The sequence below is a fragment of the Delphinapterus leucas genome, chromosome 2, assembly GCF_059928025.1.
Source record: "Delphinapterus leucas isolate spDelLeu-1000000601 "Yukka" chromosome 2, BTC_Dleu_Yukka2, whole genome shotgun sequence".
Lineage (NCBI taxonomy): Eukaryota > Metazoa > Chordata > Mammalia > Artiodactyla > Monodontidae > Delphinapterus > Delphinapterus leucas.
In genome coordinates, this window is record NC_143130.1 from 182301923 (window position 1) to 182325390 (window position 23468).

A 23468-nucleotide genomic window follows, 5' to 3' on the forward strand; every position below is an offset into this window, starting at 1 on the left:
CTGCAAAATAAATGGTCTATATTATTCAAAAATATCAAGGTCACTGAAGATAAAGACTCAGAGATTGTTGCAGACTGAAGGAGACTAAAGAGACATACGTAAATGCAATGTGGCATCCTGGATTGGATCCTGAACCAGAAAAAAGTACCTTCTTTTGTTACAAGGGACCTTAGTGAGACAGTTGGCAACATTTGAATGAGGTCTGTAGGTTAAAAAATTGTCCTGTATCATTGTTAATTTGTTGATTTTTGCTAATTGTTTTGTGGTTATATAAGGAAATATTTTTCTTAAGGGTACACATTAAGAAGTATTTGGGGGGAAAGGAGGCATCTGTAAGTCTGCAAGTATTCAAAAATGAGTTTTAAAGAAGGAAAAGGTAGTCAGGGGAAATGATGCAAGTCTGGCTGCGGTTCATCCTGTGGCACTGCATGGTCGGCAGTCCCATATTATCAAAAGTTCTTACGTAGCGTAATTTCTAGAAGATTCTCGTTCCAATATGCATAATTCTTCCACATGTCTGGATATTTTGGTTATAACAGAAATGCATGCATTCAGAAAATGGGAACACATTTGCAGACCATGGTTTATGAGGTCACATACTCAAAAATCTATAATATTTATGAATATGTACATTATTTGATCTGGCGTTTATAGATTTAAGAATTTTTTGTGGTTATAATATTTTTGTTTGCTTTATATTCGAAAGCCAAAACTTATGAAGCTGTAGTTTCAGTGTTTATTACATCACATGATATTGTTATTTTGTTTTTTAGACCACACGAACTAGAGTTTAAGTATGTAATGAAAGTGTCGTCTTTGAAAAACAGACTACCAGAAGCTGCTTTTAGAAAACAGAATTACGTGGAGCACAAAGGTCTGTTCAGATGTCATGGTACACTGCATGTCCTGAGCTCTGTTCCAGTTCTTTTCCACCCTCTCTTTCATACACACATGCACGCGTGCATGTGCACTCTCTCTCTCGCCCTCTTACTTCTGTTTTCCCTTAAGTACTTCTTAAAAGGGTCTTTTGTGAAAGGTGTAGAGTAGCTCTGTGATTCAGTTCTTGGGAGGTTCCGCCTCTACCTACTTTCTGGAGAGTTTATATCGTAAATGGGTGCTGAATTTTCTCAAAAGCTTTTTCTGCATCCATTGAGATCATCATATGGTTTTTATCCTCCAATTTGTTAATATGGTGTATCACATTGATTGATTTGCGTATATTGAAGAATCCTTGCATTCCTGGGATAAACCCCACTTGATCATGGTGTATGATCCTTTTAATGTGTTCTTGGATTCTGTTTGCTAGTATTTTGTTGAGGATTTTTGCGTCTATGTTCATTAGTGATATTGGCCTGTGGTTTTCTTTCTTTGTGACATCTTTGTCTGGTTTTGGTATCAGGATGGTGGTGGCCTCGTAGAATGAGGTTGGCAGTGTTCCTCCCTCTGCTATAATTTGGAAGAGTTTGAGAAGGATAGGTGTTAGCTCTTCTCTAAATGTTTGATAGAATTTGCCTGTGAAGCCATCCGGTCCTGGCCTTTTGTTTGTTGGAAGAATTTTAATCACAGTTTCAATTTCACTGCTTGTGATTGGTCTGTTTATATTTTCTGTTTCTTCCTGGTTCAGTCTCGGAAGGTTGTGCTTTTCTGAGAACTTGTCCATTTCTTCCAGGTTGTCCATTTTATTGGCATATAGTTGCTTGCAGTAGTCTCTTATGATCCTTTGTATTTCTGCAGTGTCAGTTGTTACTTCTCCTTCTTTCATTTCTAATTCTGTTGATTTGAGTCTTCTCCCTTTTTTTCTTGATGAGTCTGGCTAATGGTTTATCAACTTTGTTTATCTTCTCAAAGGACCAGCTTTTAGTTTGATTGATCTTTGCTATTGTTTCCTTCATTTCTTTTTCATTTATTTCTGATCTGATCTTTATGATTTCTTTCCATCTGCTAACTTTGGGGGTTTTTTTGTTCTTCTTTCTCTAATTGCTTTAGGTGTAAGGTTAGGTTGTTTATTTGAGATTTGTCTTGTCTCTTGAGGTAGGATTGTAGTGCTGTAAACTTCCCTCTTAGAACTTTTGCTGCATCCCATAGGTTTTGGGTCGTGTTTTCATTGTCATTTGTCTCTAGGTATTTTTTGATTTCCTCTTTGATTTCTTCAGTGATTTCTTGGTTATTTAGTAGCGTGTTGTTTAGCCTCCATGTGTTTGTATTTTTTACAGTTTTTTTCCCTGTAATTGATATCTAGTCTCATAAAGTTGTGGTCAGAAAAGATACTGGATACGATTTCAATTTTCTTCAATTTCCCAAGGCTTGATTTGTGACCCAAGATATGATGTATCCTGGGGAATGTTCCATGAGCACTTGAGAAGAAAGTGTATTCTGTTGTTGTTGGATGGAATGTCCTATAAATATCAGTGAAGTCCATCTTGTTTAAGGTGTTATTTAAAGCTTGTGTTTCCTCATTTATTTTCATTTTAGATGATTTGTCTGTTGGTGAAAGTGGAGTGTTAAAGTCCCCTACTATTATTGTGTTACTATGGATTTCCCCTTTTATGGCTGTTAGCATTTGTCTTGTGTATTGAGGTGCTCCTATGTCAGATGCATAATATTTACAGTTGTTATATCTTCTTGGATTGATCCCTTGATCATTATGTGGTGTCCTTCTTTGTCTCTTGTAATAGTCTTTATTTTAAAGTTTATTTTGTCTGATATGAGAATTGCTGCTCCAGCTTTCTTTCAATTTCCATTTGCATGGAGTATCTTTTTCCATCCCCTCACTTTCAGTCTGTATGTGTCCCTGGGTCTGAAGTGGGTCTCTTGTAGACAGCATGTACACAGGTCTTGTTTTTGTATCCCTTCAGCCAGGCTATGTCTTTTTGTTGGAGCATTTAATCCATTTACAGTTAAGGTAATTATCGCTATGTATGTTCCTAGTACCATTTTCTTAATTGTTTTGGGTTTGTTTTTGTAGGTGTTTTCCTTCTCTCGTGTTCCCTGCCTAGAGAAGTTCCTTTAGCATTTGTTGTAAAGCTGGTTTGGTGGTGCTGAATTCTCTTAGCTTTTGCTTGTCTGTAAAGGTTTTAATTTCTCCATCGAACCTGAATGAGATCCTTGCTGGTAGAGTAATCTTGGTTGTAGGTTTTTCCCTTTCATCACTTTAAATATGTCCTGCCACTCCCTTCTGGCCTGCAGAGTTTCTGCTGAATGATCAGCTGTTAACCTTACGGGGATTCCCTTGTGTGTTATTTGTTGCTTTTCCCTTGCTGCTTTTAGGATTTTTTTCTTTGTATTTAATTTTTGATAGTTTGAATAATATGTGTCTTGGCATGTTTCTCCTTGGATTTATCCTGTATGGGACTCTCTGCACTTCCTGGACCTGACTGGCTGTTTCTTTTCCCATGTTAGGGAAGTTTTCAACTATAATCTCTTCAGATATTTTCTCAGACCCTTTCTTTTTCTCTTCTTCTTCTGGGATCCTTATAATTCAAACATTGGTGCTTTTAATATTGTCCCAGAGGTCTCTGAGACTGTCCTCAGTTCTTTTCATTCTTTTTTCTCTATTTTGCTCTGCGGTAGTTACTTCCACTGTTTTATCTTCCCGGTCACTTATCCATTCTTCTGCCTCAGTTATTCTGCTATTGCTTCCTTCCTGAGAATTTTTATTTTCATTTATTGTGTTGTTCGTCATTGTTTGTTTGCTCTTTAGTTCTTCTAGGTCCTTGTTAAACGTTTCTTGTATTTTCTCCATCCTATTTCCAAGATTTTGGATCATCTTTCCTATCATTACTCTGAATTCTTTTTCAGGTAGACTGCCTATTTCCTCTTCGTTTGGTCTGATGGTTTGTTACCTTGCTCCTTCATCTGCTACATATTTCTCTGTTTTCCCATTGTGCTTAACTTACTGTGTTTGGGATCTCCTTTTCGCAGGCTGCAGGTTCGTAGTTCCCTTTGTTTTTGGTGTCTGCCCCCAGTGGGTAAGGTTGGTTCAGTGGCTTGTGTAGCCTTCCTGGCGGAGAGGACTGATGCCTGTGTTCTGGTGGGTGGGGCTGGATCTTGTCTTTCTGGTGGGCAGGGCTGCGTCCAGTGGTGTGTTTTGGGGTGTCTCTGAATTTAGTATGATTTTAGGTAGCCTCTCTGCTAATGGGTGGGGTTGTGTTCCTGTCTTGCTGGTTGTTTGGCGTGGGGCGTCCAGCCCTGGAGTTTGCTGGCCATTGGGTGGAGCTGGATCTTAGCGTTGAGACAGAGATCTCTGGGAGAGCTCTTGCCGGTTGATGTTACATGGAGCCGGGTGGTCTCTGGTGGTCCAGTGTCCTGAACTCGGCTCTCCCACCTCAGAGGCTCAGGCCTGACACCAGGCCGGAGCACCAAGACCAACCATGTCAGCCACACGGTGGGTCTAGGGAGAAACGGAATTTTTCACAATAGCATTTTAAAATAGGAAATGTTCTGTGTTTCTGATTTTCTCCACAGTCTGTTGCCAAGATATGTGCTTCAATATGTATGAGGTGAAACTGTCCAACAAACAAGGGGAAAAAGTAGATAAACTAACAGAGTACATTAAAAGGGAGCAATTGGTAAGAATCATCAGTTTAAAATATTATTATTATGTTTTCCTTAAATTGAGAAATTGATATCTGTTTATTAGTTGGCTCTGCCTAGATTGAATTGTTTTAGCTTGCTCAAAAGGATTTTTTTTTTTTTTTTTTTTTTTTGGTCACGCCACACAGCTTGTAGGATCTTAGTTCCCTGACCAGGGGTCAAACCCGGGCCCACAACAATGAAAGTGCCAAGTCCTAACCACTGGACCGCCAGGAAATTCCCTTAAGAGGATATTTATCATTTAATATTTATTGACATGATATTTATTGGCTAACATGTTCATCCCCTTTGTATCTTAGTTTACTTTTTCTGTGTCTCACTAGTCAGTTCATACTCCTGGTTTTAAGTATAGGAGGACAGTTTTTCTCAAATCCTTTTTTGTTGTTGTTTTTGTTTTATGATGGAAGAATTGAGTAGATCCCTGGTATTTCTGCATTAATCAAAGGAGATTGATTTGTGGGATATTTCTTTAAAAGTGACCCTTGTCAACACATAGGTGTATAAAGAAGAAAAAGTTGCTGCTTCTATTGTTTTCATAGCGTAGAAAAGCACGATTCTACTGAGAAATATGTAACATCCAAAGACCTCTCCACTGTGTTAACCAGGGCTCCTCGGTCTGAGGATAGGAGTAGATGCTGACCTTATAGTGAGTGATTCCCAAACATCCCAAAGGAAACAGTGTGCATGGTGGAAGTGAGCAAACAAGTCTGCTCAGCCCTTTAGTGGCACAACGGACTTATCCCCATAGTAGACAGTATGAAACCGGTAAATTAACAGAATAGATAGGTGAGCTGCCTTGGGGGAAGTGTCAGGTAAGATGCTTGAGTTGCACGTAACAGAAATTCAGACTGGCTTAAACAATAAAGAGTTTTGATAGGCTTACTTTTGAGTTTTAGATGGTAAAGCAAGTTCAAGTGCTGTTTGCTCAGGACTCTTTTTCTTTCAGCTTCTCCCTCCTCTGTGCAATAGTTCTGTCCTAGGCTGCCAGTCAGGGCTGCGTGCTTCCTTTTTGCATGCAGAGAGAACCCGTCCTCCAAACCATGGCTTCTGTCCTTAGACCAGTTCCATCATCTGCATGTCTCTCAGCAGCAACTAGAAAGGGAATGGCCCGCACTGATTAGTTCAGGCCACTCAGAGCCCACCTTCCAGAGCTGGGTGCGAGGTCAGGGCCCCCATTCTGCAGTAAGGAGGTGCAGTGGCTGACACAGGATGCTGAGCAGGTGACCACCGAGTATCGACGGGGACTACAGGCTATGTGTTTTCGAAGTAGTGTAGTTCATTTTATATTTGGAAATTCAAAGGAAGGAAGGTCAAAGATACTTTGAGAAAATGCATTAGTGAAGGGTCTACTTGTGAGTGCTTCTGGTATTGAACTCAGGAGACTCGGTGCCCAGCTTTACTTCACAGTTTGTGTGTTAATTACTTAACAGAAATTACTTATCACATAAGGTCCTTCGCTCTCAGTGCTCCAGGCTGCTTTTCCTGCCTCATTTTATAATGAATAATCTTTACATATCGGTCTCCCTACCTAGACATCGAGCTCCTTGAGGGTAGGTATCATGTCTTAAGCATCTTTGACACCTTGGTGCCTGGTGTATAGTGGACGAGCAGTAAATGTCCCTTGTACCTACAACACTGGACTTCAAGAACAGTACTGAGGAAGGTCTCTTCTTTAAAAGGTGGTAAAGACATGTATGGCTGGATTTTTCTGTGTGTGAATGGAAAAGGCTAGAAGTAGATATTTCAAAGATTCTATGATTTTTTTCCCCACAGAGGTTAAAATAGGAATTTTATATAGCCCTTTCAGCGCATAATTTGAGAGACTAATAAGATACACTACATATTTGTTTTACGTGCACATATTTTGGAATAAAGAAATGTACAGTTTTAAGCAGATATAGGATTTTACTTTCATCTATATTACAAAACTAAAATTCAGAATAATGTAGCTAATTATTGTCACTTTTACTCTTTACACCGATAAAAAGATAAAACAAGAATTACATCTGTTTGCTGATAAATACCAAAGATATGGGTATATATAACTGTTGATACATTTATTCAGTAATTCTCTCTTGAGTGCTTACTGTGTGCCAGAAGCAAAAAGACAAATTGTCCCTGCCATCAAGGAACTTACAAGACTATAGGAGACAAAAATGTAAACCAACCAATGCATAGGGGCTGTGATAGAAATGTTTGGAGACTCACAATAGTGATTGTTCCTGTGGGTGAAGTTTCAGTCTCATAATTAGTTCCAATAAATAATTAGAAAAGAAGTCTTTTTTTCATACTTGAGTTGTTGAATAATTTATTGATTTATCATATTTGTAGGCTTATGACCTGTCAATTTTTGAAGTATGTTTTATCACTTTATAAAGTGGTATCTTTTATTCTGTTTTTTTAACTGAGAAATTATTGTATGACATTGAATTTTATCTTCGTTAAGGGTATATAGGCTTTTGAAATGGTGACTAATGGGGAAGAAGAGCTGTTATCTCTGTGATTTAGAATGACAGAAGATGCCACTGAAGACTGTGGTAGAGGGAAAATAGAAGTATTTATTTTCATCTGCATTTCTTATAACCAGGGGACCTAATGATGTTATTTCCTTTTATTACTCATCTCTTAGGAAGCTGTAGAAAGGATTCTTTTAATGGATGGTATCTTCCAGTTTTTCTAGTCCCAGGATTCTGTGATATGTTTTGTATTAAAATGAGCTTAACATGTTAATCATAGGTCTGATTGACCTTGAATTTGTAGTGGCTAAATGGGAACAGAGCGGCTACTTAGCAGTATGAAATGTCCAACATGTCAATGAAAAAAAATGAAAGACGTTGTTTCTGATTGATTTGTTATGTAATTGAACACTATCCTAAAACTAACCCATGATGTTCTAGTTATTTATTATATGTAGCCATAACAAGGCCAAGATTACTTGAATGCTAAGGAGCTTGCAGTTTCTGATACTGGGGACAAAATTGTCCTGATTCCCATAAATACTGACATTTCAAGAATTTTTTTCTTTAACTTTTCATGAGCTTAAAAATCACTGAAGAATGTGGTAGAGGGAGAAGGAGAGAGGAATTGAATCTTCTTTCTTGCTATTTTATGTTTAAGGCAATCGTCAAATGCTTAGAAGATCGAGAATTTTTCATTTTACTTACGTCGTCAGCCTTAATGTCAGAAACAAGTAAGAACAACTTTTTGAATAAATGTTTTTCAGTATGTTTACTTTTATTGTATAAGATCAGCAACCTCACGTTTCTTCTGATTCTCATTCTGTGTAGGTTTTGGAGAGGAGCAGATGGGTCTTCACGGGTTGCATTTATTCCATTCATCCCCGTCAGCAGGTAAGGACCAGGACTGGCAGTTCACTGCACCTGTGGGCCATTTTTCAGTCCTCATCTTAAACTCTCAGCAGCATATGACCCTGGTAACTCTTTTCTTCTCTTAAATAACTTTCTTCCTTTACTCTCCCTGGTTAATCCTTCATCTCCTTTCTTTGTAGGCTTATCCTTTCCTGTCTGCTCCATGCTCAGATATCCACCTGCCTATGGACATTTCTTTCTACTTAAATGTCTCAGATGGTCCTCACATTCAGCATGTCCAAAACTGGATTCATTTGTTATTGAACAACAAGAGCTGGGAGTTGGTTTTATCATAGTCTCCCCGTCAGTAGGACTTAAGGTCCTCACAGAAGCACTTCCCTCTGTCTGGACTACTTGTCTCCTTCCCCCTGATCAGATGATGTTGATCGCCCCCCAAGCCAGAACCAGGAATTGCCTGCTGGGGCAAAAAATATTGCTCCTGCAGTCTGTAAATAGATATACAGTATATCTGTGGTATTAGAATTTCAGAGGGCAGTTAGGAAACAAAGTCTAGAAAGGCTGTCTTTGGTGGGGGTAGATAATGAATAAAATTGGAGGAGAAGTGCTGGTCTAGCCACTTACCCATAGCTGTCAGGTGTCAGTTTAAATATCACTTTATTTATTCCCATCACCACTCTTCTTCCTTCAATGAGGACCCCTAGGCTTTTCACCAATATAATTTAAATATTTATTTTTATAATTATTTAATGCCTGCCTTTCTTGTGTTCTACTGCATCCCTACTGCTTAGCAATGTCAGGCACCTAAAAAATGATAAATGCTTGCTGAGCAAATAAATAAAGTAAATGAGTCATTTCTTTTTGTCACATGAGGAAATTTTCCTCATTGTTTTATAATCACACTGTGTATGTTTAAACATGATTTGTATATAGTATTTATAAAGCTACAACCAATCCAAAAAATTTTTTTAATTGATGTTTTTAAATTGTATTCAGCTACTCAAAGCAGAGAACTGCTGGCATTACCTGTTTGGAATAAGCAAAATATTACCAGTTATAATAACATAATGGCGATAGCTGCTTGCATTTTTCAAGCATTTACTACATTGATATTCTGCTAGGCACAATTGATTTCACAGCCCTTAATAGGTACTTTTATTGTGACCATTTCAAAGATGAGGAAACTGAAACTTAAACTTGCCCAAGGTCAAACAGCTGAGTCTGAGCTGGCTTCCAGCTCTGTTCCCACACTGCCTCCCTCCGTATGCAGGAGCTCTGCCTTTATTCTTATTTTTAGGTGTACACTACCACCTGAATAAGAAACATTAGTTCCTGTACCATTTGGGGCTGAACAGCACAGGATTTCTTTTTGAGTAAACATTGGATTGTTGTGTTCAATGCTCACAGCCTCCTCTAGTTCGTTAAGACACTTTTCTATTTCTGGTCACTCAGAAATGTTCAGTGCTGTGGTTATTTGTTTTAAATTGAGTGACTCTTCGCTTAGCAGACTTAAAAAGTTCTTTTTCTTAGATTTCATAATAGCCTGTTACAAATCGTTCTGACTTCTGCCTTTCCAAATTCTTGAAATAATGAAGTTGTCTAGAAAACTGCTGCTTTATCGTGAACTGTTAGCAGTACATAAGAACTTTGTCATGTTTTATTTTTCCTTTTACTATCTAAATGAACTGCAGAGAAAGGAATTTTTATTTTAATGGCTAGCCACATTTTCCCATTTATTTTTATTTGCCATTCTTTTCCTGATACCTGCTCAAGTATAAACGTATTCAGCTAGGTGTTTCTTAATTTTGCAGTTACTTTTTCGTTAAAAAGAATGGTGTACTTCAGTTTAGTAGGCACCAAAGGTCTTTATTATCTGTGGGTTTTTTATTACTGATAAATTACATTTTCTAGGATTTTATTACCTATTTCTCAGTGACCTGACCTTTTCTCTTTTTTCCTGTACTCTTTTCCTTTAGGTTATTGAGTTGCTGAAAAATTAGCATTTCAGTCAGAGAGTGAACCAGGGAGAGGAAGTAAAATACAGACTAGTCAGTCTAGTTACATAATATTAAAAAATTGCATTTGCTAGAGAAGGTGATGAAATATATACCAGTAGTTACCATGAGAGTTGGGGGTTACTTAGGGTTTACTTTCTTTTAGTTCAACTGGTTTGTGTTGTAACTCTAGTTTCTTCCAGTTTTATTGAGATATTATATAATTGACATACAGCACTATATAAGTTTAGGGTTTACCAGCATAAAGATTTGACTTACATACATTATGAAACAACTACCACAGTAATTCTAGTGAACATCCATCATATCATATAGATACAAAATTAAAGAAAATAGAAAAAACATTTTTTCCCTTGTGATGAGAACTATTAGTATTTCCTTTCTTTTTCCTTCTTTGGCTGCGTTGGGTCCTCGTTGCTGCAGGCTTTCTCTAGTTGCGGCTAGCGGGGGCTACTCTTCATTGCAGTGCACGTGCTTCTCATTGTGGTAGCTTCTATTGTTGCAGAGCACTGGCTCTAGGCACGCGGGCTTCGGTAGTTGTGGCATGCAAGCTCAGTAGTTGTGGCTCGCAGTCTCTAGAGCGCAGGCTCAGTAGTTGTGGTGCACGGGCTTTGTTGCTCCATGGCATGTGGGATCTTCCCAGACCAGAGCTCGAACCCGTGTACCCTGCAAAGGCAGGTGGATTCTCAACCACTGCGCCACCAGGGAAGTCCCAGTATTTACTTTCTTAACTTTCATATGTAACGTCAGCAGTGTTAATTATTTTTTATTATGTTGTACATTACATCTTTAGTACTTATTTATCCTATAACTGAAAGTTTGCACCTGTGACTACCTTCTTAAGAGAATTTGAAGTAGGTCATATAAGGTACAGATTAGATACATTTTAAAAGCAGAAAATGAGAATAGAAAAGTAATTCTGCCAACTCTAAATGCCGGTGCATTGAGCCCACGCTGGGCTCCTGGTCAGATGAGATGGAGCTGCAGGCGGGCCTGCCTTCTTCATTCTCACCTGATGATCCCATCTGAGTGACTCTTTTTTGGTTCTGTGTGTGCGTGTTTTCATATATATGGAGATAATATATGTTCATTAAGTGCATCCATAAGTCTTCTATTAATTGCTATTTAGATTACCATTTGAAACACTGTATCATATTTAACCATCCTGTAATTTTGTAATCTAAAGCGTTTTTTCCTGCATGTTTTTGAAAAAACAAGAACTTTGGGTTTTTAATACATGTGTATACATTTTAGGGCTGAAAGACTTGAAAGTTGAAGATGACATCTCATTGAAGGTGGTACCTATTTTACCTGCCCTTAATTGTGCCCTGCTGGAAGCAAAGAAATCATTTTCTGAAAAAGGAATCTGTCCAAACACATTAGTAAAGCATAATCTCCAAGAACTGTACAAGGTGGACAAAAGTCCTTCATTGACTGCTGCTTCTCAGGATGGAATTAAAGAGACTGCATTCTTTGGCAAAGTGTCCAGTGGTTTTGACTTGACTCCTCCAGCTGAAAAGTGCCCTTTACAGTCTTTAACTCAGTTGAGATCTTATTCTTCAAATCCTAATGGGTACATTTTGGAAGTATCTACTGCACTAGACTTATTGGCAGACTGTCCTCAGTCTCCATGTATTTCAGATGGAATTTGTGACGCTGGATTTTCTTTAGTTATGACTCCAAATGCTGAATTTCACGACTCAGCGGCAGAAGTAAGAAAAGAAACAGAAACACAAAAGAATTCTGAAGAGATGTTTAAAGCAAGGCAGGGAGCTCTGGTCCCATTAAGTCCCGCATCAAATCTGAGAGTTCAGCGTAAGAGAAAAGCAGGCACGCTGCCCGTGGTACAGAGTAAAAGGGTGAAGTTGTGCCATCCCTTTCCCAGAAGAACTCGTGGTGGAGCAAAGAAGCGTCCAGACTCTCGCACAACTCTCAAGTTCCGTCAGAAAAGAGAAAACGGTAAGCATGGTCTGTATGGATTTTCAGCTGAGCAATTAGTAATAACTGTTGTGTGTTAACCCTGTTCCTGTGTGACCATCCTGGACTGTAGCTTGACAGTGTCCGTTAGCTCTCTCCAGGTGATCTGTGTGCATGCTAAAGTTGGAGAAGCGCTAATCTAGATAACATGAAAATCAAGAAATAGGACAAAAGCCCACCCACCAATAGCTTGTATTTCACTTGTAAAACTGCTCAAATCATCACTCAGTTATTTACTTACCTGTCTAAGAAGTACGGTATTTCAGATGGAATTTATTGATGCTGGATTTTCTTTAGTTATGACTCCAGGTGCTGAATTTCACGACTCAGCGGCAGAAGTAAGAAAAGAAACAGAAACACAAAAGAATTCTGAAGAGATGTTTAAAGCAAGGCAGGGAGCTCTGGTCCCATTAAGTCCGGCATCAAATCTGAGAGTTCAGCGTAAGAGAAAAGCAGGCACGCTGCCCGTGGTACAGAGTAAAAGGGTGAAGTTGTGCCGTCCCCTTCCCAGAAGAACTCGTGGTGGAGCAAAGAAGCGTCCAGACTCTCGCACAACTCTCAAGTTCCGTCAGAAAAGAGAAAACGGTAAGCATGGTCTGTATGGATTTTCAGATGAGCAATTAGTAATAACTGTTGTGTGTTAACCCTGTTCCTGTGTGACCATCCTGGACTGTAGCTTGACAGTGTCCGTTAGCTCTCTCCAGGTGATCTGTGTGCATGCTAAAGTTGGAGAAGCGCTAATCTAGATAACATGAAAATCAAGAAATAGGACAAAAGCCCACCCACCAAAAGCTTGTATTTCACTTGTAAAACTGCTCAAATCATCACTCAGTTATTTACTTACCTGTCCAAGAAATAAGGTATTTCAGATGGAATTTGTGATGCTGGATTTTCTTTAGTTATGACTCCAGGTGCTGAATTTCACAACTCAGCGGCAGAAGTAAGAAAAGAAACAGAAACACAAAAGAATTCTGAAGAGATGTTTAAAACAAGGCAGGGAACTCTGGTCCCATTAAGTCCCGCATCAAATCTGAGAGTTCAGCGTAAGAGAAAAGCAGGCACGCTGCCCGTGGTACAGAGTAAAAGGGTGAAGTTGTGCCGTCCCTTTCCCAGAAGAACTCGTGGTGGAGCAAAGAAGCGTCCAGACTCTCGCACAGCTCTCAAGTTCCGTCAGAAAAGAGAAAACGGTAAGCATGGTCTGTATGGATTTTCAGATGAGCAATTAGTAATAACTGTTGTGTGTTAACCCTGTTCCTGTGTGACCATCCTGGACTGTAGCTTGACAGTGTCCGTTAGCTCTCTCCAGGTGATCTGTGTGCATGCTAAAGTTGGAGAAGCGCTAATCTAGATAACATGAAAATCAAGAAATAGGACAAAAGCCCACCCACCAATAGCTTGTATTTCACTTGTAAAACTGCTCAGATCATCACTCAGTTATTTACTTACCTGTCTAAGAAATAAGGTATTTCAGATGGAATTTGTGATGCTGGATTTTCTTTAGTTATGACTCCAGGTGCTGAATTTCACGACTCAGCGGCAGAAGTAAGAAAAGAAACACAAACACAAAAGAATTCTGAAGAGATGTTTAAAGCAAGGCAGGGAGCTCTGGTCCCATTAAGTCCCGCATCAAATCTGAGAGTTCAGCGTAAGAGAAAAGCAGGCACGCTGCCCATGGTACAGAGTAAAAGGGTGAAGTTGTGCCGTCCCTTTCCCAGAAGAACTCGTGGTGGAGCAAAGAAGCGTCCAGACTCTCGCACAACTCTCAAGTTCCGTCAGAAAAGGGAAAACGGTAAGCATGGTCTGTATGGATTTTCAGATGAGCAATTAGTAATAACTGTTGTGTGTTAACCCTGTTCCTGTGTGACCATCCTGGACTGTAGCTAGACAGTGTCCGTTAGCTCTCTCCAGGTGATCTGTGTGCATGCTAAAGTTGGAGAAGCGCTAATCTAGATGACATGAAAATCAAGAAATAGGACAAAAGCCCACCCACCAAAAGCTTGTATTTCACTTGTAAAACTGCTCAAATCATCACTCAGTTATTTACTTACCTGTCTAAGAAATAAGGTCATTCAGTTTCTGAACTGTCCTCGGACAAATTCGAGTGGAAGAAGAGGATCTGCTAAAATCAGGCACACTAAGAACAGATGGCAAAAACTGATAAGTGATAGCCTGAACATGTTTAAAGAGGGGGGAAAGTGCCTGGACTCTCCCAGAACTAGAGCATCCTGGGGCAGAATTTCTAATCCTTTGTGTGTTTTAAAAGTGGTCGTCTGGATCCTACTACAGACCTACTGAAACAAGGTCCAGTGGCCTCGAGACATATATATTGAAACAGTTCCTCAAGTGGTTTTGTTGCCCCCTGAAAACTGAGGGAGAATCAGCGTCCAGAGCCATTTAATGTTAGTCAAATGCACTTCAGTGAACAGAGCACGACAAATAACACAATTTTGGCTTAGAGTCATCTCAGATTATGTGTGGTGTATTTTGTTTAAAACTAGGGAACTTATGCTCTATGACCCCTTAGCGAAGAGGTGAGCAGACTTGGGCCAAAGGGTCCCTCAGGCATTACCTGTTGTCTCTGTACTTCACTGTGCTGGCACAGGTGGGCGGCTGTGACTGAGGTCTGGCCCTTCACAGAAAAAATTTGCCAACCCTATCTATAGTATTTTGAATTTTAAAATTCTGATGCCTAAAGAAGAAACACTGGAGGTGTGTGGATCCCCAGGATCCTAGATAATTAAGATTTTACCCTGTGGTTTAACAAGTAGTTATTTCTGGCCAATTATAGTTTGAGAAATTGTGTGTGTGTGTGTGTGTTTAGGAGGGTGGTAGAAAGAACGGCAGTATGAAGCAGCAACTCACACTCTACATTTCCTCACAAATTCCAGGCCAACCATATTGGGTTTCTCTCTATATGAACCATTTTAAAGGTATTAAATAAATTACCTATAATTCAACATATATGTTGTCACTGTTTCTCAAGTGTGCTAATTTCATCCACTATAAGAAATATGTTTTAGGGATGTCCCTGGCAGTACAGTGGTTACAACTCCACACTTCCAGTGCACAGGGCACGGGTTTGATCCCTGGTCAGGGAACTAAGACACAACATGCCACAGAGTGTGGCCAAAAAATGAACAACAACAACGATGTGATTAAACCAGCCAAGATGACTAAATATAATACCACAAAAGCTCAAAAAAAAATAGAAAAGAAATACATTGTATATTGTAGTCCAGTACACACAAATTCATACATTACTGAAACAGAAATTTCAGGAAGCATTTACCCTAACTATGTGTAATACAATCTGATATCTTCTGTTTCATTTAACAAAGAATTCTGGTTGCAGCCCATTAAGTTTATTTTATAATACACCCATGGGTTATTGCATGCAGCTTGAGAAACATGTCATTGAGTGATGCAAATAAGCAGGGCAGTCCGTGCAGGGTCACCTGTTTCGTGTTTCTCCTTTTCCTCGCAGGACCTAGGTTGTGAGAGATGTTCCCCTCCCGCCCGTGCAGATGTTACGCTTCCCCTAGTCTTGATCATCTCATCTTATTTTCTTTCTCTTCTTAATTTAGTCTTAACAGTTTTCCTGCTTGACTTATATTTTGCCTTTTTTTATGCTAAAAATTTTAGAAATTGTAACCAGTATAAAATCAGAAGTCTTACTCTAAAAACAAAACTGCTGCTTTATTGCCTTTGATAGTTTAGTAGGGAAGAAAATAATTAGACCCAGGGAAATGTACAACATTAAGAGAGTCTAAAAGCTTTTTTAAAAAACCGTTTATTTTTCTAACCTTCAAAAGAATAAAATGAAACTGGTCTCTTTTCTACATTTCACTAATAACCATCACATTCTGAAACTGTTTAATATGTTTTCTGTTCTCAATCAATTAGAAATAGTATTTTCCATATAACGTGATTTTAAAATATTTGCAAACATTCACACGTGTGATTATTTTATATCGTCAATGGGGAAAACGTTTTCACAGGGAACATTTATTAACATTTTTTTTTAACTCTTAAAGGATTGAAACACTTTCTGCGTGTGATACAAGCAGGTTGTTAATAGTTTTTTCTCCTCATGTGCCCCCACCTTTAGTTCTTTCCTTCCTTCCCTGCGAGAAGTAAAGCTGAGCATTTTGTAAGAGAAATGAGCAATTATAATAGATTTATAGGAAGTTAAATCAGAAGAGGACTTTCTTCAATGTACCTTCCTCTGTCTTCTCTTAAGAGATGATTTTTCAGGCAGTGTTAAAGCTTTGATATTTAGGTGTAGTGAAGGAAAATATGTAAGATGGCTCTTTGTGAACCTACAGTCTCTTCTCTACAGTGTGATCATGGTTTTAACCATATGGCTTTATGGGAGCTGTGTCGCTTTTGTGTAAATTGAATTATCCGTCACCCTGTGCTGTGAACTAGCATGTTCAGCCTTACCTGCCACATCAGTCAGCAAAGATTATGGAATCTTTTTTAAAAATTAAGTCATGCCTTGTTTCTATAAAGTTATTACTCTGATATTTTTCTCCTAATCCTAATTAGGGATATAGACCAACACTTAGCAAGTTCAAAAATCTTTTAATGAAATACCCCAAATTTTATATTTTATTCCCCATTATTAAAGTTTCCCCCCAAAACAAATCAAAGGAAAGCTATGCTGATAAATATGTGCGCCCCCTACCCCTTAGAAAACGGTGTCTTTTCTGCATAAGGTGCTGAAGTGCTGACTGCACAGTTTGTACAGACAACCAAATTGGATTGGAAAAACCAAGAAGCTCCTATTTCTAAAGATGTTCCAGGGTCAACGAATGCTAAAAGGGCAAGGAAACGAGAGACATCTCCAGTCAAAACTGTTCCAAGGGCTGAGCCACCTGTGAAGAATTCTCCACAAAAACAGAGGGAAAATATAGTAAAAGGCAATCAGAATCCCAGAATCAGAAAGCAGCCACAACCTGGTAAGAAGTCCTCTTCCTGTAAATTTCAGCACCGTAATACAGACTAATCGAGATTATAAAGTAGTATATTGAAACAGTATAAGATCAGTTGAAATCTGTCACGTTCTTGTGGTCTTCTTTAGTTCAGACACTGACAGGACAAGTAACTTGGTTTCCCATTGTGAATAAATAAGAAAGTGCCAAGATTCATACCTTCACTAAATAGACCCTACTTTTCATTCTGCAGAAAGCCTGAACATGAACTGTTTAGCAGAGTTAAAGTATAAATGGCCTTTTTTAATGACTAAATTCACAAGCAGGTAGCATCTGGCAGTATTTTTCTGGACCATAATCAGTTATAGAAGATATTATAAGTTTGTCCAGAGGGAACTGTAAAGACATGGTTCAAAGCAGTCAGTAATCTCGAATCCTGTATTTCACTTGTATTTTTTCTTGTTTTTTTTCGGTACGTGGGCCTCTCACTGCTGTGGCCTCTCCCGTTGCGGAGCACAGGCTCCAGACGCGCAGGCTCAGCAGCCGTGGCTCACGGGCCCAGCCGCTCCGCGGCATGTGGGATCTTCCCGGACCGGGCCACGAACCCGTGTCCCCTGCATCGGCAGGCGGACTCTCAGCCACTGCGCCACCAGGGAAGCCCCTGTATTTGGTTTCAAAAGGCATTAAATTAATTTTAAAAGCAGTTTTACTTTTCTACTTCTACTTGTGCGGAAGTGAATAACCAAGTCTCCTTCTGTGAGCCAGCAGCTGACTGCTGGTTCCGTGTTCCACCTGCTGGAACCTCCTCGTTGCTGGCACGTTCCCTCATCACCGCGGACCTCACTTTTCTCCCAGCTCCATGTCCCTCTTCACACCCGTCTCTCTGAGTAGAGTGCAGCTCCACCAAGCTGCAAAATCTATACATTTTACAGTATCTTCGGTATTGAGTCCTACTGTGTTGTATGTGTGGTGGTGTTTTTTGTTTAGAAAAACCTTCATTTCCTCATATCTCTGTATTTCCATCAGTTTTCTGTCTAATCTCATGATTCTACTTTCTCTCATCTACCTTTAGGTTTTTTAAAAGCCTCAAATTTAGTGGAATTCAGGGAAAGAAACTCTTGTTTTGTTGGGGTGATGGTATTATGGATGAGCTTGGTTTTTTCTTTCCTCATTGTTTAAAAAAATTTTTTCGGCCACACCTTGCAGCATGTGGGATCTCGGTTCCCTGACCAGGGATCGAACCCACACTGCCTGCATTGGAAGCGCAGAGTCTTAACCACTGGACCACAGGGAAGTCCCTTTCCTCAGTTTCGCTAATGTTGTTTATGGCTGAAGATTTTTCTGAAAGCTCCTCAGTCATATCACCGTACAGCCTGTAGAGAGTCATACCCAACACAGCCTCTCTGCTTGTCTCCCCAGGCAGTTACGAGGTGGTCTTACCCACGGGTGCACATTTCTCTCCTGCCGTTTCCCAATGCGTGCCTTCCCTGCCAGGCACATGGTGCCACCCACACGAACCACGCCTGTTGTCACTCCTGTGCAGTCCCCTCTGCTCAGCTAAGTCCACCCGGAGTCATTTCCTGATGCTCTGATCTGCACTCATTTCTCCTTTTTTTTCCATTTCTTTTTTGGGTTTTTGAGAACGTTAAAGAGTTAATTCATACTATTTTCCAATCATCTGGTGTGTCTTGGTCCTGTCTTTCCAATTAGTTTGTAAACAGGATGAGTATAGATACATACATAATGCATTGTATTCCCAGCCTTGTCATTAGAATTCCTTGTGCTGAATTGGCTTCTATATACTTGTAGGCTAATCGATTAGTGGGAGGAGGTGTGCAACTGGGCATTGGCAGAAAAGTGAGCCCAGAAAATGAAAAGTTTCCAGAATGGGTATTCAGAAATAGGGCGATTTGTATTGCAAGTGTCTGTATATATTGTGCAGCCACATTCCAAGTTAAAATTTTAAGATTACCACCTTTTAAATAATGTGTTAATTTTTTCTTTTATTTCTTAATCACCCATGCTAATCCACTTCATTTCCTTTACTTGAAATATCAGAGTTTAAGAAGGCTCAATCATTTTGTTACTGAAACTAATGGTTTTCTGTCCTTTTTAAAGTTTTCAATATAGTTTTTATTTACTGAACTCTTTAATTTTTTATAATTTATTTGGCATCATTTTATCTATATTTCTTAAAAGAGATAGATGATCAGTATTGTATTTTTAATTAATTGAAAACCTCTAGCAAGTCAGTTATTAAATGATTTACCTGAAATGACACATATGAAAATGAACCCTTTTTCTTGACTCAATACAGTGTTCTCTATATTCGACCTTCCTCATAGTGATACTCAGTGTAAGAACCATAGTATTTAAGGATAGAATGAACTTAGTGTCAGTAAACACATCAGATCCTAAAATGAATGTGTTTCCAGTACACCCGGAGGGTTCACGAGACAGCCCTCTTTGGGCCACTTTCTCGTACCTCACCCCGTTGGGCTTTGATATTTTAAATAAAAACTGGGCAGTGGTTGATTAATTTTACCCTCCTCACCATACACACACTCTTGTCATTCTGTTTGATGACCTCATAGGCCAGAGTTTTCTCTGTAAATGTACTGTCATTGGGCTTTGCAGACAGGTTAGTAATTTATTTCAGACCTGCTACTGCTAATTATAAAGAGGAGCACAGTTGGCTTTTCTGTCCATCCAGCCACCTGCTACAGGGACTCACTGCCCAGTATTGTTGAGAACTTTGTCCTTCATGATAATCACATTTTAAAAGGCTGAATCAAAGTCCTGAGAAGGCAAGTAAACCACCTGAGAATGTTAGTTTTCTGACCGAATGCCAGTGGGTAGATTTGAGTACCTGCTGTAAGGAGAATTATCAGTAGATGAGGAGATTTGCTTTTTTGCAGATAGAATAGAGAGGAAATGTTTTTAATGCAGAAACTGAAGTTTTAAAACTTGAAATTAATTGGCGATTCTGAATATTCTTACTTTTCTCATTTTTTATTTGTATCGTAACGTATTATAATTAAACATCAGTACGGTTAAAAATCATCTCTATTTTGAACTTAGGTGGTTTCTCTAATAACTTGCCAAGGGAAATGATTTCTAAGAAAGTACATTAACCTTCTATGATATACACTTTAAACTTAGAAATTCTTAGATTCTCACTAGATTGTAAGCTCTCTGAGGGCAGGAGTCTTGTTTTCTTGTTTTTGTTTTTTTCTCTTTGTATATTTCTTTAGCTGAGCAGTATGCCTTGTGTGTAGGTCAGTACATGCAGGTTTTTTTTTTTTTTTTTTTTTTTTTTTTTTTTTGCGGTACGCGGGCCTCTCACTGTTGTGGCCTCTTCCGTTGCGGAGCACAGGCTCCGGACGCGCAGGCTCAGCGGCCACGGCTCACGGGCCCAGCCGCTCCGTGGCATGTGGGATCTTCCTGGACCGGGGCACGAACCCGTATGTCCTGCATCGGCAGGCAGACTCTTAACCACTGCGCCACCAGGGAAGCCTGAGTACATGCAGTTTTGAAGGGTGATTTCTTTTTAAATTAATATGCACATTCCTTAAGACTTGTTCCTTGGTAAATACATTATAATACATCAGGAAGTTGGACAAGACCTCACTCTGGTAATAAAAATTTAACATACAATTTATGCAACATATCAAGAGGTTTTTCTTGAATATGTTGACTTAACTGTTGATTTTCACTGAACCATAGGAATATGACAAAGAATTAATTCTATGGAAATCAAGTGTTATGTGTCTTTTTTTCTTTTATGCTGAAGCCAAAGGAAAAACTTCTTCACAGCTTCAATCAGAAATTTCAGATGGTCAAGAAGATGTTATTAGCATAAGTACAGCTCAACCAGAAAATATCACAGTGGCTCCAGAAGACCCACCTGAAAACTCCATTGTCAACTGTGACTCCCAGGCCCTAAATATGTTGGCTGATCTTGCATTAAGCGCTGCTACCTCTACCACACCATCCTCTGAGCCCAGAAACTTGCCCTGCTCCTCTGAATTGCCACAGAACGATGTTTTGCTTTCTAAAGAACATTCTTTGCGTGGTACATCAGACCATGAATATCATAGAAGAGTTAAAAGTCAAAAAGGTGGACCGTCATCCAAGCCCTCCTCTGATAAGAGTAATCTGACATCAGACCCCACGGTCAGCCAGGAGGAAGAAAGCTTGGTTGCTGGCATTCAGGCCCCTGCAGAAGCCCAGTCAGCACTGCCCGAGGAAACCCTAGAAAGTTCCGACGCAAGCCAAAGCTCTGTCATTGCTGTGGAGCGTTCCTATGCCCTGCTCCTTGCAGAACATTCAAAGAAGCATCTACAGCAGAGAGGGGCCCCAGGCCCTGCGTTTGCCAAGAATGGCACAAAAGGCCCTGAAGCGGGAACCCCAGTGGGGAAAGTGATGCCATTTCGGCATCAGCAGGTCACCTCCCCACTGCAGCAGCTTTCCGAGGCCCCAGCGCTCAGGCGCAGGAGCGGGGTGCTGCCCTCCAGCCTGCAGGACTTCTGCCGCTCTCGTACCGTATTCAGCTGTGACGGCTCCTTTAAGGTCACTTTCGTATGGGAAGCAGATTACGTGTTCAGCTTAGACGGCAAGTAAGTATACCAACAACCCCCTGGAGAAGACTGTAGTCAGAGCACTACACGGGTGAGTGGGAGTGACCCTGGATGAAAATGGATGAACTTTTCTGTTGAGATAAATGTAGCGAGAAGGGATACTTGTGCTAAACTCTGGGGAGGGAGAAGGAAGTGTGTAAAATCCAGTAACTTGGGAATAATACCAAGCAGATTCACTGTAATTATTTGTTATATCAACTTCATTTTTATTTTACTCATTGTTTCATGTTCATGTAATTTTTAAAATAAAAATGAACACAAAAACTAAGGTTAATAATTAAGGCACTTACTTATAAGATAATCAACTAAAACAGTCATTTTCAATGATTTTGGTTTCTTCTTTCTTTAAAATCTCAGGCCTTGGAATACTGATTTACCAGATACCATGGAAGAAGTGAAGCTTTTACTTCATATGTGGGTAGCTCTGTTTTATAGCAATCAAAACAAAGTCATACAATCATCCCGAAAAGTAGTAGAACACAGCAACCCAGCAAAATACGTGTGCATAAATAGCACGTTAGAATCGTTTGAATTCAGTGAAATTGAAGAGTCCTCCGGTGTGGAAAGGTGCTCCGTAGACCCTCTGTTGGAGACTAATGAGGCTCCCAGAGGTCCTACTGCCAAAGTGTCCTTCCCAATCACTGACCCCCTGCTTCCTTTCATGAAACCACCGCCTGTGAGAGGCTTGGAGCTTTGGGTGCAGAATGAACAGAAAGAAATGTTTGCAACAGCAGGTCATCCAGAGACCCCAGAAAGCCAGAATTTCATCTATTCCTGTAATAATGAGGTAGGTAAAGCTGAATACTGTAAATGCTGGTGTTATTTTTGAAGAAATATTTTTTGTACGTAAAATCACATTCATAACAAGGCATTGGTTTCTTTTAGGAAAGTGGATTCTCTAGCTATGTAAAGGATTAGAATGCCAGAAACTTAGTTTACAAAGTCTGGATTGTCTGCAGGTGGAGCTTATCTACCATCCTGATTGAAGAAACAAAAGGAGGAAAAAAATCGTAGGCCTCAGATGATCTGGGAGCCAACCATAATTATGTAGCTTTTTAGTTGTATGATTTGGGGCAAATTACTTGTTCTCTGAGCTTATTATCTTTTAAAAGAGGTGAATAATACTTATTCTGTTTACCTATAATAGTGTTTATGGATCAAATGCAGTAATAATAAATATAAAAAATCTTTGATAAACCTTAAAGGAAACTAAAATTGAATATATTAAAAAATATTTTTAAAAACAAATCCTGAGGGCTTCCCTGGTGGCGCAGTGGTTGAGAGTCCGCCTGCCGATGCAGGGGACACGGGTTCGTGCCCCGGTCTGGGAAGATCCCACATGCCGCGGAGCGGCTGGGCCCGTGAGCCGTGGCCGCTGAGGCTGCGCGTCCGGAGCCTGTGCTCCGCAACGGGAGAGGCCACAACAGTGACAGGCCCGCGTACCACCAAAACAGAAAACAAATCCTGAGACAGTAAATAAAATGCCAGACCTCTCATAGTCTGCAGATAACTGTTTGTAAATATGAAAAATACACTTTGTTTCATTTCACTGTTCTCAACTGATAGGACGGATAATCGAATTTTTTTTTTTTTTTTTTTTTTTTTTTTTTTTGCGGTACGCGGGCCTCTCACTGTTGTGGCCTCTTCCTTTGCGGAGCACAGGCTCCAGATGCGCGGGTTCAGCGGCCACGGCTCACGGGCCCAGCCGCTCCGTGGTATGTGGGATCTTCCCGTACTGGGGCACGAACCTGTATTCCCTGCATCGGCAGGCAGGCTCTTAACCACTGCGCCACCAGGGAAGCCTGATAATCGAATTTTAATTGGAGCAAATTAAAAAGTTGTATCAAGATTCTAAGTAAATGGATTGACAAAATACCTGCCTTTTTAAGCTTTCAGAGCAGATTTATTACAGAATAATTTTACATGGGTTTGGGCACCTTCAGTGCCTGTGTTAACATTGAGTTTCTGTACCTGGGCTTCCGT

At 39.8% G+C, this 23468-nt stretch overlaps 2 protein-coding genes across 2 annotated transcripts; both read left to right on the plus strand.

Annotated features, from left to right (window-relative positions):
• The first annotated feature begins 1306 nt into the window (after positions 1–1306).
• On the plus strand, positions 1307–11956 carry LOC149750396 (protein TASOR 2-like). Its single transcript, XM_089908314.1, has 4 exons — positions 1307–4568; positions 7711–7783; positions 7881–7943; positions 11189–11956. Exons 1-4 carry the CDS (start codon positions 4479–4481, stop codon positions 11950–11952), a joined length of 990 nt encoding a protein of 329 aa, XP_089764440.1. The 5' UTR covers positions 1307–4478; the 3' UTR covers positions 11953–11956.
• A 233-nt stretch (positions 11957–12189) lies between these two features.
• Positions 12190–21772, plus strand: LOC149750397 (protein TASOR 2-like). The gene is made up of 5 exons (XM_089908313.1): positions 12190–12496; positions 12811–13098; positions 13413–13700; positions 16630–16872; positions 20639–21772. Exons 1-5 carry the CDS (start codon positions 12211–12213, stop codon positions 21466–21468), a joined length of 1935 nt encoding a protein of 644 aa, XP_089764439.1. The 5' UTR covers positions 12190–12210; the 3' UTR covers positions 21469–21772.
• The last annotated feature ends 1696 nt before the right edge of the window (positions 21773–23468 follow it).